This window comes from Chinchilla lanigera, unplaced genomic scaffold (genome assembly GCF_000276665.1).
Source record: "Chinchilla lanigera isolate Chin_1 unplaced genomic scaffold, ChiLan1.0 scaffold00056, whole genome shotgun sequence".
NCBI lineage: Eukaryota > Metazoa > Chordata > Mammalia > Rodentia > Chinchillidae > Chinchilla > Chinchilla lanigera.
The window spans coordinates 11,963,713-11,979,612 of NW_004955457.1; the positions used below are offsets into that span (position 1 = coordinate 11,963,713).

At 38.2% G+C, this 15,900-nt stretch overlaps 1 protein-coding gene across 2 annotated transcripts in view; it reads left to right on the plus strand.

The window, feature by feature from the left end:
• Window positions 1-6,354, plus strand: part of Wdr12 (WD repeat domain 12) — a 22,251-nt gene extending 15,897 nt beyond the window's left edge. For both annotated transcript variants that reach the window (XM_005397047.2, XM_005397046.2), the window contains exons 10-14: window positions 910-1,050; window positions 1,163-1,268; window positions 1,379-1,511; window positions 3,745-3,817; window positions 6,052-6,354. In XM_005397047.2, the coding sequence (XP_005397104.1) occupies window positions 910-1,050; window positions 1,163-1,268; window positions 1,379-1,511; window positions 3,745-3,817; window positions 6,052-6,129 (531 nt within the window). In that variant the 3' untranslated portion in view covers window positions 6,130-6,354. The remainder of the gene's footprint in view (window positions 1-909; window positions 1,051-1,162; window positions 1,269-1,378; window positions 1,512-3,744; window positions 3,818-6,051) is intronic.
• The last annotated feature ends 9,546 nt before the right edge of the window (window positions 6,355-15,900 follow it).

Consider the following 15,900-nt stretch of genomic DNA (forward strand, 5'->3'; position numbering starts at 1 on the left):
TTTTTTTGGTTTTTCTCCGGTACCGGGAACCGAACTCACGACCTTGCGCTTGCCAGGCAGGCGCTTTTGCCGCTGAGCTAAATCCCCAGCCCCGAGAGTTCTTTCTTGTCTTTTGGATTATATTTGCAATCATTCTGCATATGCAGAAATACAGAAGTAAACTTGCTGGGTCACACAGCATACACATTTTTTTTTTTTAAAGTTGTGCTGGAGATTGAACCCATGCTAAACAAGTAGACTACCCCTGAGCTACATCTCTAGTCCTGTTTTCAATTTTAATTTTGAGACATGGTTCCACTAAGTTACCCAGGCTGGCCTCAAACTTGCAACCCTCCTGCCTTAGTGTCCAGAATAGCTAGGACTTCAGGCATGTGCCACTGTGCCTAGCTTGCTTTCTGAATGTTAGATAATAATAAAAATTCTCCAAAGTGGATTATATCAGTTTTTACTTCATTTTACAACATGTGAGAGTATTACATGAAGTCTCACTAAGTTGCTGATTTGCCAGGCTGGGGTTGAACTTCTGAGGTCAATTGATTCTGTTCCCTAACTATAGCCTGCCTTACTGCATCTGGCAACACATTAACTTGCTTCTTAAAAAGTATCATTTCATCTATTTTCAGTGATGAATTTAACTTAGGCCTGGACCTCTGATACTCAGTTGTAAAATGCCTGTTGATGTTTTGTCTTTTTTTTCTCTCAGTACTGAGCATAGTATTTGGAGATAGTTTACCACTGAGCTAGTTACCCCCAGCTCTTTTTTTCTTGGAGGATTGTTGAAAAGGAGAAAGAAGGCAAGATATCAAAACAAACACTTGGCAAAATATCTGACATATGGACTTCGGAAGTTAATAACTACTATTATTGTTAAAATTACTTTGAAATGAAAATGCTTTCTTTTACTTCTAGACTCCCATGGTGACCCTCTCTGGCCACACAGAAGCAATTTCCTCAGTACTGTGGTCAGATGCTGAAGAAATCTGCAGTGCATCTTGGGACCACACAATTAGAGTGTGGGATGTTGAGTCTGGTAGTCTTAAGTCAACTTTGGTAAGACTTAATTTCAGTTGTCCTCTTAACGTTGGTCTTTTAAGTGATAAACTTGTAAAAATGGCTTTTGTGATCCCTTTGTGGTTAAATGTTATTTCTTTTTCTTTTTCAGACAGGTAATAAAGTGTTTAATTGTATTTCGTATTCTCCACTCTGTAAACGTTTAGCGTCTGGCAGCACAGATAGGCATATCAGACTATGGGATCCTCGAACTAAAGGTGAGTTGTATAATCCACTGAGGGATGTAAAATTTTTTTCTACAATACTTTTTAGGTTTGTTCTGCTTACTTTTCTAAAATTTAGAACTTATCTCTTTTGCTTTGTTCAGATGGTTCTTTGGTGTCGCTGTCTCTAACCTCACATACAGGCTGGGTTACGTCAGTAAAATGGTCTCCAACACATGAACAACAGCTGATTTCAGGCTCTTTGGATAACATTGTGAAGCTGTGGGATACAAGAAGGTAAATTCTTAAAAAAAAAAAAAGAAGGTAAATTCTAATTATACTCTACAAAACGAAGACATCAACCAGTGTTGTGTATCAAGAATACTGAAGTGATTATTCAAACTCATATGGGTAAAAAACATTTGATTATACTTGATAAGTATGGCAGTTTAATAAAGTGGCAGGATCAAAGGATACTACTGTTTGTAGCATCCCCAAAAAAACCTAATTCCATGTTACATTATCTTTTACTGAAAAAACAAAATTTAAAAGCCTATACTTAGCCAGGCATGGGAGCAAACACCTATAATCTCAGCACTCTGGAAGCTGAGGCAGGAGGACCATTGTGAGTTCGAGACCACCCTGGGCTACAAAGTGAGCTCAAGGCCAGCCTGAACTGCATAATGAGACCTTATCTCAAAAAGACAAAAAATAAATAAATAAAATAAAATAAATTTCCTAAAAGCCTACACTTTATAAAACCCATCTTTCTGACTTTCTTGTAAGACAGGAAAAAAAAGACTTTAGAAAAATTACCCTGACCTTCATATAAATTATACATTAATAGGAGATTAAATTTTTAAAATATTTTTAAAGATCTTCAAGGAGCTTTTCTTACAAGCTAGTGCTGTGATATGTATATATAGAATGTCCAAATAAAATGTGTACTCAATTATATTCCATTACAAAAAGATTATTAACACACTTGTTTGTGTATTGCTGTTGACGACCATAAATATGACTTCTAACAGCCTTACACTACCTTATGATACATAATATTAATATTTAGAAGGTGTATACATTTTAATTGACATTTTATGTAGCAATATATAATTCCTGATAATAGTATTAAGTATTATGAAGGAAGTAACACAACATAAATGGACGCTTCTTTTTTTTTTTTTGTCTTTTTGAGATGGGGTTTTGCTGTGCAGTCCAGGCTGGCCTTCAGTTCACTTTGTAGCCCAGGCTGGTCTTGAACTCACAACTATCCTCCTGCCTCAGCCTCCTGAGTGCTGGGATTACAGGCATGTGCCACCACACCCGGCTTAAAGGGACACTTTAAGACACTTGGGAAGGCCTATCTTTTGTTTTGTTTTGTTTTTTTTCCAGTACCAGGAATTGAACTCACGACCTTGTGCTTGCCAGGCAGGCGCTGTGCTGCTGAGCTAAATCCCCAGCTCCCTTTTTGGGGGGGGCGGGGCGGAGGGAAGCTCTATCTTTGAAAATATTTTAGGAGTGAATTATGTAATGTAAAGGTGCAAGCCACACACATACTATGACAGAGGGAACAATAGATAAAGTGGGAATAATTTGGCATATTGCCAAAATAGCAAGATGACCACTATTGTTATGAGTAAGCAAGGGAGAACATGCCAGGACATGAGGCAGGTAGTGGTCAATGCCTGATGATTGTGTTCATGAGTTTGGGTTTTATTCTAAGCATGATGGAAAGGCTTTCCAGGGTTTTGAACAGGGAACAAGAGCAGAAGCAGAAAGGCTGTTGGAATTCCAGACACAGATATGGTGGCATTAGAGATGAGTAGCAGGTTTTATGCTTAGGGATTAAGTATGGAGACAAGAATGAAGGGTTATGTCCACATTTTATGGCTGAGCATTTGGGTAATTGATAATGCAACTTACTGTGATGGAAAAGAGTAGGTTAACAGGTTTGTAAAATTAAATCAAGAGCTTTGATTTGATCTGTAATTTAAATTTCTATTGCCCATCTAGCTGGTTTTTGTTTGTTCGGTTTTGTTTTTTTTTTCTTGAGACAGGGTTTCACTATGTAGTTCAGGCTGGCCTTGCATTCACCATGTAGCCCAGAGTGACCTTGAACTTGTGGCAATCCTCCTGACTCAGCCTCCCAAGAACTAGGGTTACAGGAATGCATTGCCATACCCTGCCTGCATTTAGCTGTAAAGCAGTTGGATGTACATATCAAGTTTGGACTGAGAATATAACTTCAGGAGTTGTCATATATATGGCTTTATGCGTAAAAGAAGGGAGGGAAGTATGAAAATGGGCCTAATTATGAGTCATTATTTTTCCTGTATATATTTGTTATAATGTTTGCAATCTATGAATGACATAGGAAGAAACAAATGAAGTGGGCAGTCATCAGAATGTTCAAATGAAATGGTGGTTGGGGCAAGGATGATAACCTGTACGGTTTTCAGAAGAGTATAAGTGATTATTCATATTTTAATACTGTGAATGCATGTAATACGTTGATATTTTAATCTTTTAGTTGTAAAGCTCCTCTCTACGATCTGGCTGCTCATGAAGACAAAGTTCTAAGTGTAGACTGGACAGACACGGGGGTAAGAATCTCTTAGTTATTTGGTGAAAAGTCAAATGTATTATTAGAATAAATCTAGTGTTTGTGTTTATAAAGGCATTAGTTTCTTTTTTTTTTTGGTCTTTTTTGAGACAGGGTCTCACTATGCAGTTCAGGCTGCCTTGAGCTCATTGTATAGCCCAGGCTGGCCTCGAACTTGCAGCAATCCTCCTGCCTCAGCCTCCCATGTGCTGGGATTACAAATGTGATCCACCACTCCTGGCAAAGGCATTAGTTTCAAGAAAATCTAATTTTTATAATTCTACAGTAAAGCTTCCCCTTTTACATAGAAGAAACAAATCTATTCTCTAATAGTAGGAGTACTAAGCAGTCTTTTCTTGAGAATGTTTTAACCATTTTAAGTCCATAAACTACCTCAGATTAATCAGATCAAAGTAATTCCCAGTTAGAACATCTTTTACAATAAATATGGATTATAAAATGTGTTTAAGCTGGGCATACTGGCATATACCTGTAATCCCAGCACTCTGTGGGAGACTGAGGCAGGAAGATCACAAGTTTGAGCCCAGCCCGGGCATCTTAGTAAAAACCTTTCTCAAACAGGAAAAGCTGGGGATTTAGCTCAGTGCAAGAGCCTTGGGTTTTAATCCCCAGTAGTGGAAAAACAAAAAAAGGTGTTTAAATTGGGGTGTTGTGGTACATTTCTGTAATCTTAGCACTTAGGAACCTAGGCAGAAGGATCTTGAGTTTGAGCCAGCATGGGCTACATAATTTTGAGGCCAGCCTAAATTAAATATCAATACCCTGTCAGAAAACAAACAAACAAACAAAAATCAGTTTTAGGAATTACAATTTAGACCTGGGCAAGGTCATATACACTTGTAGTCCCAGCATTCAGGAGGCGGAGGCAGGAGGATTGCACCGTTAGCTCAAGGCCACAGCAGCCTGAACTACACAGCAAAACTGTCTCAAAAAAAATTACAATTTAACTTTTAAAAATGTATATATATAAACTCTTATTGCCTAAGAACTCACTTGAATAATTTGCAGTATACATTGTCTACAGATAACACACTGTCCTTTAAAAACTTGATTTTCTTGGGTAAAACTGTATCACTTTCCAACTATTTTATTACATATCTTAGCAAATGCTTCATAGAAAGCACAATAGCATGCTGTGCCTCAACCAAATTTGAATGGTCACTTTTACTTATATTTTAGTGTACTGTATCATAATACAAATTGAGTGTCCCTTATCTGAAATGCTTGGGAGCAGAAGCATTTTGGATTTTTCTCAGATTTTTGAATGTTTGCACATACATGAAATATCTTGGAGATGAGACGTAAGTTTAGACATGAAATTACTTTTTTAAAATGTTTTTATTAGTATATATTTGCAATACAAATTATATCCATCTTGGGGAATTGGTACACATGCATACTGAATCTTTTCTTTTCATATACACCCTGTATGCATAATCTGAAGGAAATTTTATACAATATTTTTAGTGTGCCTACATTGTAACAGTAACCCATCTCATGAGGTCTTATGTATCATTTTCCACTTATGGCATCATTTGGCCCTCAGAAGGGTTTGGATTTTGGAGCATTTTCATTTGTGGGTTTTGCTTATTTTGTTTTAGTGCTGGTGATTGAATCCAGGGACCTCAAGTGCTAAGCATGTGCTCTACCACTAAACTACATCCTTAGCTCAGACTGCAGCTTTTTGGGACAGGGACATTCTACCTGATGAAGTAAAAGTTAGTGGAATTTTTTTTTTTTTTTTTTTTTTTTTTTTTGAAACAGGGTCTTGCTATGCAGTTCAGGCTGCCCTTGAGCTCACTTTGTAGCCTAGGCTGGTCTCAAACTTGCAACAATCATCCTGCCTCAGCCTCCTGAATGCTGAAATTACAGGCATGCACCATCTGGCCTTGTTCCTTTAATATTAACTTTCGGTGCTAGTTACCTGCTCACCTATAATTCCTTTTGTGGGTTTTTTGTTTTTTTTTTTTTGTCTTTTTGGGACAGGGTCTCGCTATGCAGTTCAGGCCAGCCTTGAGCTCACTTTGTAGCCCAGGCTGGTCTCGAACTCGGAACAATCCTCCTGCCTCAGCCTCCCAAGTGCTGGGATTACAGGTGTGCGCCACCATGCCCGGCTTCTATAATTCCTTTTGTAATCATCAGTATTGAATTAGGTTTGGCTATTATATGAAATAATTATACTTATGTTTTTCTGTATTTTTCTGTTTTTCACAGCTACTTCTGAGTGGAGGAGCAGACAATAAATTGTACTCCTACAGATATTCACCTACCACTTCCCATGTGGGGGCTTAAAAATGAATGGTAATTTAATTATGGAGACTCCATAAATAAAATTGGTACAGAAGCCTCAGATTATTTATACCAATGCAGAAAGTAGCCTTTTAAAGCTTACATATTTTCACCCTTTATAATGGCTACCATCCCTATTTTTGTCTTTTTGTGTTTATAAAACATGGTATGTGATCTGCATTCTCTATCCTATACAAATTCTTGAAATTAAACTGTTTTACAATTTCTCTTTAATGGTATTAGTTTGAATTAAGATTTGCTTTTGAAATGCTATAAAAGAATGTATTAGAAATACAGTAGTCAGTTTTCCAGATTTTTCTGTTGGAAAAATTTGGGTTTCCATTAGCTGTTTTTTTTTTTTAAAGCATCTAGAAAAGACTAATAAGAACTGTTAGAGGAAAAAAATTAGAAGTCAAAATTCCTTTTGGTAAACTAAATACTTAATGATAAGACTTTGTAGGCATTCAGAACATTAAAAAATGTTGCCAGTTTAGTAAGAAGTCATTGAAAGCGGGGCAAGGTGGTGCACACCTATAATCCCAGCTACTCAGGTGGCTGAGGCAGGAGTTCAAGGGTAGCTTGAACACTTACTGAGAACCTGTCTCAAAATTTTCAAAAAGCATGTTTGAGCCCCTGAGTTCAACCTTCAGAACCACCAAAAAAAAAAAATTTTATTTAGCTATTTAAATGAAATACTTCATATTAAAGATAGGTCAGATCTTTTAGAAAAATGTTTAGAAATTTCATGATAACTAGGAATCTCCTCTCTCACTAACCTATCCTCATATGTATCTAAGAATAAATTCTTCAGATAAAGCCTGTCAGTATTAAACAGCCCACAAATATCTTAACTTTAGCATTTGTATTTATGCATATGTTGTAAACAAAATATTTAAAGTAAATATCTTTTAAAATGTGACTTCCATCTTTAATGGATCCATATTCCTCAAGCAGAGCTCTTACATCTTTATATGGGAAATAACTCTGGTTTTGTCGTAGGACTATAATACATTGTACTATATCTCAAATGATGCGCCTACCACAGAAGCCTAGGAAACATCTATGTCTGATTGCAGTTGACAACTGAATTAACAGTGGGATTGAACCAGTTAGTATTTTAGTTCTCTGGTATGTAGAAAAGCCCAGAGGCAGTTCATTCCTGGAATAGGGGACTTTTTTTTTCTACCTTTTTTTTTGTCTTTCTGAGATAGGGTTTCACTATGCAGTTCAGGCTGGCCTTGAACTCACATTGTACCCCAGGCTGGCCTCAAACTTGCAGCAATCCTCCTGCCTCAGCCTCTTGAGTGCTGGTATTACAGGAGTGCACCACCACACCTGGCTTTTTTCTACTTTTTTAAGGACCCAGGCTTCCTTCTACCTTACCCTTCAGTGGTCCTCATTTTCTTTTTTTTTTTGTTCTTTTTGGGGTTTTCTTTGATACCAGGAATCAAACTCATGACCTCACACTTGCCAGGCAGGCGCTTGGGCCCTGGCCCAGTGGTCCTCATTTTCACATAATCAAGAGCTCCAGTTATCAAATCATTTCTTAAAATGTATTTTAATGCCAAAAAATGAATAAAAGTAGCTAAAATTCACACAGTCCTTGTTTTTCTCATTTTGTGCTGACTAGTATAAATTTCATCACATCGCTAGTGTCTGTACTATCTTTGTCAGAGTACAAAGATGAATTCTTTGTACTCCTGTTTTGGATGGTTTCATAAGGGACGGTTCTTTAAAATTTCTTAACTCACTCAACCTGGTCTGATTAAATGTGATATGTGTACATTAGGTGGTTAAAGTAAAAATAGAGTCGAATGGCATGGAATGGAGTGGAAGGAAACAGTGGAACAGAGTAGAACGGAACGGAATGGAATGGAATGGAAAGGAAAGTGTTACCTATAACCGATGCCTCATCTTTCTCAGTCCTAGTTGCCAGCAAGATAGCAAGACAGCTCAGGCACTCTCCCTTGGGATAGATACATTAGTATCCAGGTCTCTTAGAGAAGGATCGTCTCTGATACATCTCTGCCAGACTTTTCTTCAGTAACTCAAGTGCTTAGATCTTATTTCCTGAACAGGAAGAATATGAGATGCCTACAGAACCCTGGAGGCTCCAGTCCTCATGGAAATATATTGCTTCTTTTCCTCAAAAATCAGGAGTCTGCCTCTCAGTAGCCCCTTTTCTTCCAGCAGAGGCTGAGGTTACATCAGAGGCAGGGGCTTTACACTCAGCTGCTCCTAAGATTCACTTAGAGAAATGAGCGGAGCTGTTTTCACAGTACTGGAAGAAGCTGACCTAAGGGGTTATCTGTGCTGTCTTGCCATAGAAATAGAGTTCATAGATATGTTGATACCTGGTCTCTTAATGCATATAGCAAAGAAATGTCATTTCTTACTGTTTAACAACAAACTTCCTAAATTTAAACATAGGCTCAGGGGCTGAGGGTAGTTCAAAAGCAGCTGCTTGGGATATTGTAACCCCCCTGATTTGATCCTCACCACCAAAATGTAAATCGATAAAATGGGCTGAGTATACCTAATTGAATAAATCAAACAAGGAAAAAAGTTGCAGTGTTATATACCAGAGTCTCCTGGGGTATAAGACAGGGAAGAACCACAAAAATATATATGTGAACACTATCTTCAAAAAGATGACACAATTTATAATAGCTAAGTGTTGGAAGCAGCCTAAGTGTCCATCAACAGATAAATGGATAAAGAAAATGTGGTGTTTACATACAACAGAGTACTACACGGCCATAAAGAAGGATAAATGAGTTGTTTGTAGGGAAATAGATGCACATTGAGACCACAAGGTTAAGTAAATCAGACAGAAAGCTTAAATATCACATGGTTTCTCTTATAGGAGAACCCCAATGTGTAAAGTGCAAAATAAGAGATAATAGGAAAAAATATGATACATGATATATACTCATTAAAATTTTAGTTACAGTAGTATCCTGAATGCAAAGAGAGATGTAGCATAGAAAAGGCAGCAGTTAGCCCTGCAGGAAGCTGGCTGTGAAGGACATCTTAGAAAATTAACATTGGAGCAAGATTGGGCAGATAGTTGGGGGGCATAGTTATTTCTAGCAGAGGGAGAGGCATAGAAGCATCCAAAATAATTACTTAAATACTATGAGGAAGACATGGATACAATGTTTATACACTGAGAAATTTTATTTTCCTTGGAAAGTCACCTTTAAAATCTTTTCCTAAGACAGGATGATCCTTTTACATTGGAAAACAGGAAAACAAAACCTTGCTATGATTACTCAAAGATTATTGAGGTAAAAACTTTAGTTGCTTAAAAATTTTTATTCTACATGGAATATAGAAAAACATTTCCTGAGTAAATGAGCGATATTTGCTATGTATATTTTTCCTTTGAATTTAGGATTCCATTTTGTAGCTGAGTATGTCCTGGCATTATTGGAGAAAGGAGAGATTTAATTGATTAAAGTGTACCTAATTGCATAACTGAACAAACAGCCCTACAGGATAAGTACAATTTGTGCATTTCGTAACAACATGCAAATCTGTTTCTTTTGATGGACATTAGTTTTAAAAAATCACACTTGCTTATATATAGGAAAAATAGTATTAATAGACATTACCATGACAGATTCTTTTCTGGGAGGGGGTTACTGAGGGCCTTAATATACTGAGCTATAACCACAGGCCCCCATTCCCTCTTTGACACAGGGTCTCACTAAGTCTGCTAAGTTGCCCATGTTGAGCGCCAACTTGATCCTCCTACATTAGCCTGTCAAGAGTGCTGGGATTATAAGTGCACTATTGTGTCCAGCTATAACTGTGATTTTGTTTTTTATTTTTTGAGACAGGGTCTTTCTGTGTAGTTCATGCTGTACTTAACACGCATTATGTAGCCCAGGCTGGTCTCAAACTCACTGCAATCCTCTTGCTTCAGCTTCCCGAGTGCTGGGATTACAGGCTTGTACCACCATACCCAGCTTAACTCTGATTTTAAAGGAGAAAAGATGACATTTTATGACAATGTGCAAGGGTTATCCAATTAATATCTTTTTAGAAATATTAATAGCCACTAATTAGAATCAGGTTTCATTAGGCAGACAAAATCCATTTTGCTAGTTAAACTACCAGATATAAAAACAGCACGATGCCTATAATTGCAGCACTGGGAAGCAGAGGCAGGAGGATTGCTGGAAGGTTGAGGCTAGGGTCCAAAGCAAGACCCTGTCTCAAAAAAGCAAAAAACAAAGAAAACAACTTTTAGTCACTTTTAATACTGATTTTATTTATTTTATTTCATTTTATTTTACTATTTATTTTTGGTACCAGAATTGAACTCAGGACCTCATGTTTGCCAGGCAGGCGCTGTACTGCTGAGCTAAATCCCTGGCCTGAATACTGACATTGTTATAGACTTCAAATATCAAATATAATAATAATATGTTGTTATATGCACCAAATATATCTTTAATGCAACAGTAGTAAAGTTAGTTTTAGTTGGTTGATTCTGTGGCTTTATAGAATTAGGCTATCTGTGTTCTCAATTCCATTGATTTTATAGATTTAAAGAAGTAAATTTTATTTTAAAGAGAATAAAAATAATGAGAATAAAATACATTTAAAACAATACAGAATTTGAAAACAAGATTATAGGAAATCAACAGTTGTTCAGATTACCAGATATAAGCATATAAACGTGGTCAAAAAGAATAAAGTGGTCAAAAACATTAAGCATTAATTATTCCTTATAATAAACCAATAGAAATCAGTAGTACAATTATCTTAGCTATCATGTGTGTATATATAATTTTTTTCCCTTTTCTCCTTTCCCTAGCTCTTTTTTAAATTTTATTTATTGACTGGTTGATTTGTACTGGGAATTGAACTCAGGATCTTGCACTTGCCAGGCAGGCACTTACGCCACTGAGCTATATTCCTGGCCCTCCCTGGCAGTTTCTTTCCCTTTCACAATATCTATTGTGCCTTTCAGATTTTATTTACTCTCAGTTTCTTACACTAGGGAAACTGTAGCAGTCAGTGTTTACTAGAGAAACAGATAGAACACAAGATATACAAATTACAAGAAAGCCAGGCGTGGTCGCGCTCACCTGTAGTCCCAACACTCAGGAAGCTGAGGCAGGATGATTGGTGTGAGTTAGAGACCAGCCTGGGCTACAAAGTGAGCTCAAGGCCAGCCTGAACTGTATAGCCAGACCCTATCTCAAAAAGACCAAAAAAAAGTATAAGAAATTACAAGTTTGGCTTACAATAGTCTTGCCACAGAGTTGCACGAGGAAGCATGCAGAGGGTATCTACATGCTGGAGATTGGAGAGTCCAGTCCAAGGTGTGGGGTTCACAGCAGTGTCTGTGCAAGTCCATATATGGAGACTGATGGGTCAGCGATGGAATGCTGAAGAATCTACAAGGAAAGCCAAAGAGTCTACACCAAAATGCTGAAGAGTTCCAGGCAGAAGCCAAACAGTCTGCACCAGAAGCCAGGAGACAACCACCATGCGGAATGGGAAGACGAGCTCCTCCAAAGAACCAACAGTCAGTCCTTCATTTCCCTTTTCTTGTATGCAGCCTACCCACCCTGTGGGGGTGAGGAAGTCCTTTATACCCACATCATCTCCAAGCCTTCCTCTTGCACAAGCTCAGGATGAATACAAAGTAAGGACCCTGGCTCCCTGCTGAGTCAACCCTCTAACCTTCTCAGTTAACCCTCTAACCTCTGTTAACCCTCTTACCTTCTCAGGTAGACAGAATGAACAACATCCTAGAGCAATAAGGGCATGCCCTTCTCACCCCAGAATGTAGAACTGCTGAGTCACTTAGCTAAGCTTCTGGACTCCTCAAATTGACACAACATATCAACCATAACAGAGACAATACCAATGTTTACATGAGTGACTTACTTCATTTATGAGTGGTCTTTAGTTGCATCCATTTACCTATAAAAGCCTTTATCTTTATAGCTCAGTAATACTCCATTGTATAAAAATACCACATCTTTTTTATCCATTCCTTAGTTGATGGGCATTTGGGTTGTTTGCAAGATTTAGCTATGACAGATTGTGCTGCTATAAACATGGGTGCACATATATGGCTGTGGTATGATATTTTCAATTTTTTGGGAAAATACCCAGAAGGAGAATAGCTGGGTTGAATGGGACTTCTAATCCTAGTTTACTGAGGAATCTCCACACTGATTTCCACAGTGGTTGTACTAGTCTACACTCCCACCAACAGTGGAGAAGGGTACCTTTCTCCCCCAGTCTCACCAGCATTTGTTATGGGTAGATTTCTTGATGATAGCCATTCTTTCTGGAGTGAGATGGAACCTCAGCATTGTTTTAATTTGCCTTTCTTGAATGACCAATGATGTTGAACATTTTTTCATATATTTATTTGCCATTTGTATTTCTTCATCTGAGAAGTGTGTATTCATCTCAAAATGCCCATTTTTTGATTGGGTCTTTGAATTTAGGGGGCCTGATTTTTAAAAAATTTTTATATGTTCTAGGTAGAAGTCCTTTGAGGGACAGCTGGCTAAAACTTTTTCCCAGTTTGTGGGTTTTCTTTTTACTCTGTTCATGATTTTTTTTGATGTACAAAAACTTTTCAATAAGATGAGATCCCAGTTGTTGATTCTTTAAAGTATTTCCCGTGCAGTTTGGTTTTTGTTCATAAACTCTCTGCCTACCCCTGTGTCTTTAAAATACCATGAGTATACCTCACAGATCTAGAGAAAATAGTCTTAAAATTGACCTGGAACCAGAAGAAACCTACAATAGCAAAAGCAATCCTGGCAACAAAGCCAAAGCAAGAGGCATCACAATCCCTGACCTGAAATTATACTACAGCTGGGAGTGGTGAGGCATCTTGTAATCTCAGCACTTGGGAGGCTGTGGCAGGAGGATCATTACGAATTCGAGACCAGCCTAGGCTACAAAGTGAGCTCAAGGCCAGCCTGAACTGCATAGTGAGACCCTGTCTCAAAAACCAAATATATATACATATATATATATATATATATATATATATTACAAAGCTACTGTGATAAAATCAGCATGATAGTGGCAAAAACATAGACCCAAGGATCAGTGGAACAGATCAGAAGATGCAGACCCAACTACAAACACACTCAGCCACCTTATCTTTGACAAAGGGCCAAACATGTTCATGGAACATCCTCCTGAATTCTTTCTGTCAGCTCAAGTTTACTTACATTGTATAGGTGACCCTTAAACAACATGGGTGTGTTAGGGTCTCAACCCTTGCATAATCAAAAAATCCATATATAACTTTTGACTACTCTAAAACTTGACCACTAGTAGCCTGCTCTTGCCTGGAAGCCTTACCAGGAGTATAAAAGTAGGTTAATGTGTATTTTATACATTGTATTATATATGGTGAAAAATACATGAGAACCACAAGAAATCACTTTTTACCAGAGGTATAATTTACCACCAAGATGAACACATTGAAATGGTTAGCATTACATGTTATTTTAAGTGTTTTCAACAGTTAATTTCACTGCAATAGCAACAGGAGATGGCTATGAAATGATGACAGTAGTATAATGTGCACTATAGTTGATTTCACACAATTATGATCTAACATGTTCACAGTGGGGCTATATATCATATGTCTTGCTGCCAGGTGGCTTGAACCACTGGTGGTACCTGTAAAATCATCCCATTGAGTGGCTTTTTATTAATTTTATTTATTTATTTATTTTTATTTTAAAGAGTAAAAGAAGGATAACATAATAATAGGGGGGGCTTACCAAATTACAGACAAAGTGGTAGGAAATTATCGATGGTTATTGTTTTACATATTGTTATCTACAAGATAGTTTCTCAGGAAAACAAATAGACAAATGATAGTGAGTTACAGACAAAAGAGGTAGGAGATTATCAATAGTTGTTGTACTATACTTAGGTATCTTCAAAGTGGCTTCTAAAGAATATAAATAGAACTATCCATGAGTGACCTACTGAATAATCATTCAATAATTCTCAATGGTTGTTGTAGGAAACACATAATAATAAACATGGATCCATTTATGAAATAGGATAGGAACAATGCAAACATTACAGAGTTATGGATAGATTAGTAGGAAAATATCAATGACTGCTGTAATACATGGTGGTATCTTCAAAGTGGTTTCTCAGGAACACAGAGATACACAAGAAGGATCTAACAAGTAGTTACAGCCTAAGGGTTGTCAAAGATCAAGTGAGCTGCCTGGGGCGAAAGCCATTTTTTTGTAGCGTTTTCTCTCCAGCCTCCCATCACATTGGGACCCCACAACCAGTTAGTGTCCTCTCCCCAATTGTCAGCACAGGCAGCAGGAATCCTGCTGCAGACTTCTCTGGAGCTCCACCACAGCCTGTACTGTCAGGGGAAGAATGGCTTCCAGTGAGTCTCTGCAGTCTTGTGCAAGGCCCTCCTGGTTTACAGCTTCCGAGCGGCTCTCATGACCCCAGTCCACAGGACCTCTGACTCCATGGGCTTAGTCTGCATTCTCATGTTCTCTGAGTCCTTGTTCAGCAGCTGCTGCTCCGCTGGCTCTGGACCTTTCTGGTTCTCAATGGCAGGAGCAACAGTGTCCCGTTGTATGGCATGTTGTTCAAAGTTTCAATGATTCACACACGTCCGTGGGTGGGCATCTGCAGCTGGTGCATGGTGGGCCAATTGTGTCACTGTTTCTCTGTGTCATGATAGATCTCAATTGAGCGGCGTTGACTGGCCTAAGGGCCAGCGCGCAACAGCGCTCCCCGCCCGAGGCTCCCCATGCGCGGGGTGGGGGGGTGGGGGGGGGTGGAGGTGAGCCTCCCTCCGGGAGCCCACGAGGCAGAAAGCTAGCCAGCCGGAAGACCGGTGCTCCCCGCCCGTGGCTCCCTGTGCGCCGGAAGCCCTCCTTCCGGGGCCTACCAGGCAGGGAGTGAGCCGCCGGTCTGAAGACCAGCGCTCTAATTTTATTAATAGACCAATAAAAGTACTAGATCTGTATCACTGGTGGTACAAGCAGCACAATGGGATAGTCATGCATGTACCACTGCAAGGTTCAAGCAGCAGGAACGTGTTAATACTACATCTTTATGTTTGTTTACATTTCTCTTGATTGTATATGGTACCATATATGGAAATCGTGTAAGTTTTGATGAAGTAGCTTAGAATACTGTATATTTTATGGTAGTAAATGATAAAACAGACTTATCTACATATATCCTATGCATTCATGACATACCTAATTTTTTCTGAATTTTTAAAATTTTCTAGGCTATGTGGTATTTCCATTTGTTCAAATTATTATAAACCTCAAAAAAAATTTTTTAAAAAAATTCACATGTAAGTGGACCCTATAGTTAAAATCCATTTTGCTCAAGTGTCAACTACAATGCCTAATGCCATGTGCATGCTATGTAAATAATTGTTATGTTGTATCGTTTAGGGAATAATGACAAGAAAAAAATGTCTGCACATGTTTAGTAAAGATGCAGTTTTCCCCCTGAATATTTTCTACCTACAGGTGGTTGAATCTACATATGTGGAAGCGAATAATAGAAGGCCGGGCTAACTGTACATACTTCACCATTTAAAAAAATTGGGGGCTGCTGGGTCCAAACTCAGGGCCTCATGTGTACTAGGCACTCTACCATTGAGCTGTGCTCAGTCTTCACAATTCTTATGCACAGGAGTGATGCTTTCATGATTGTAAAGGATGAGTGTGAAAATGTCTTCACCTATATAAAAGAGATGTTATAAATTTA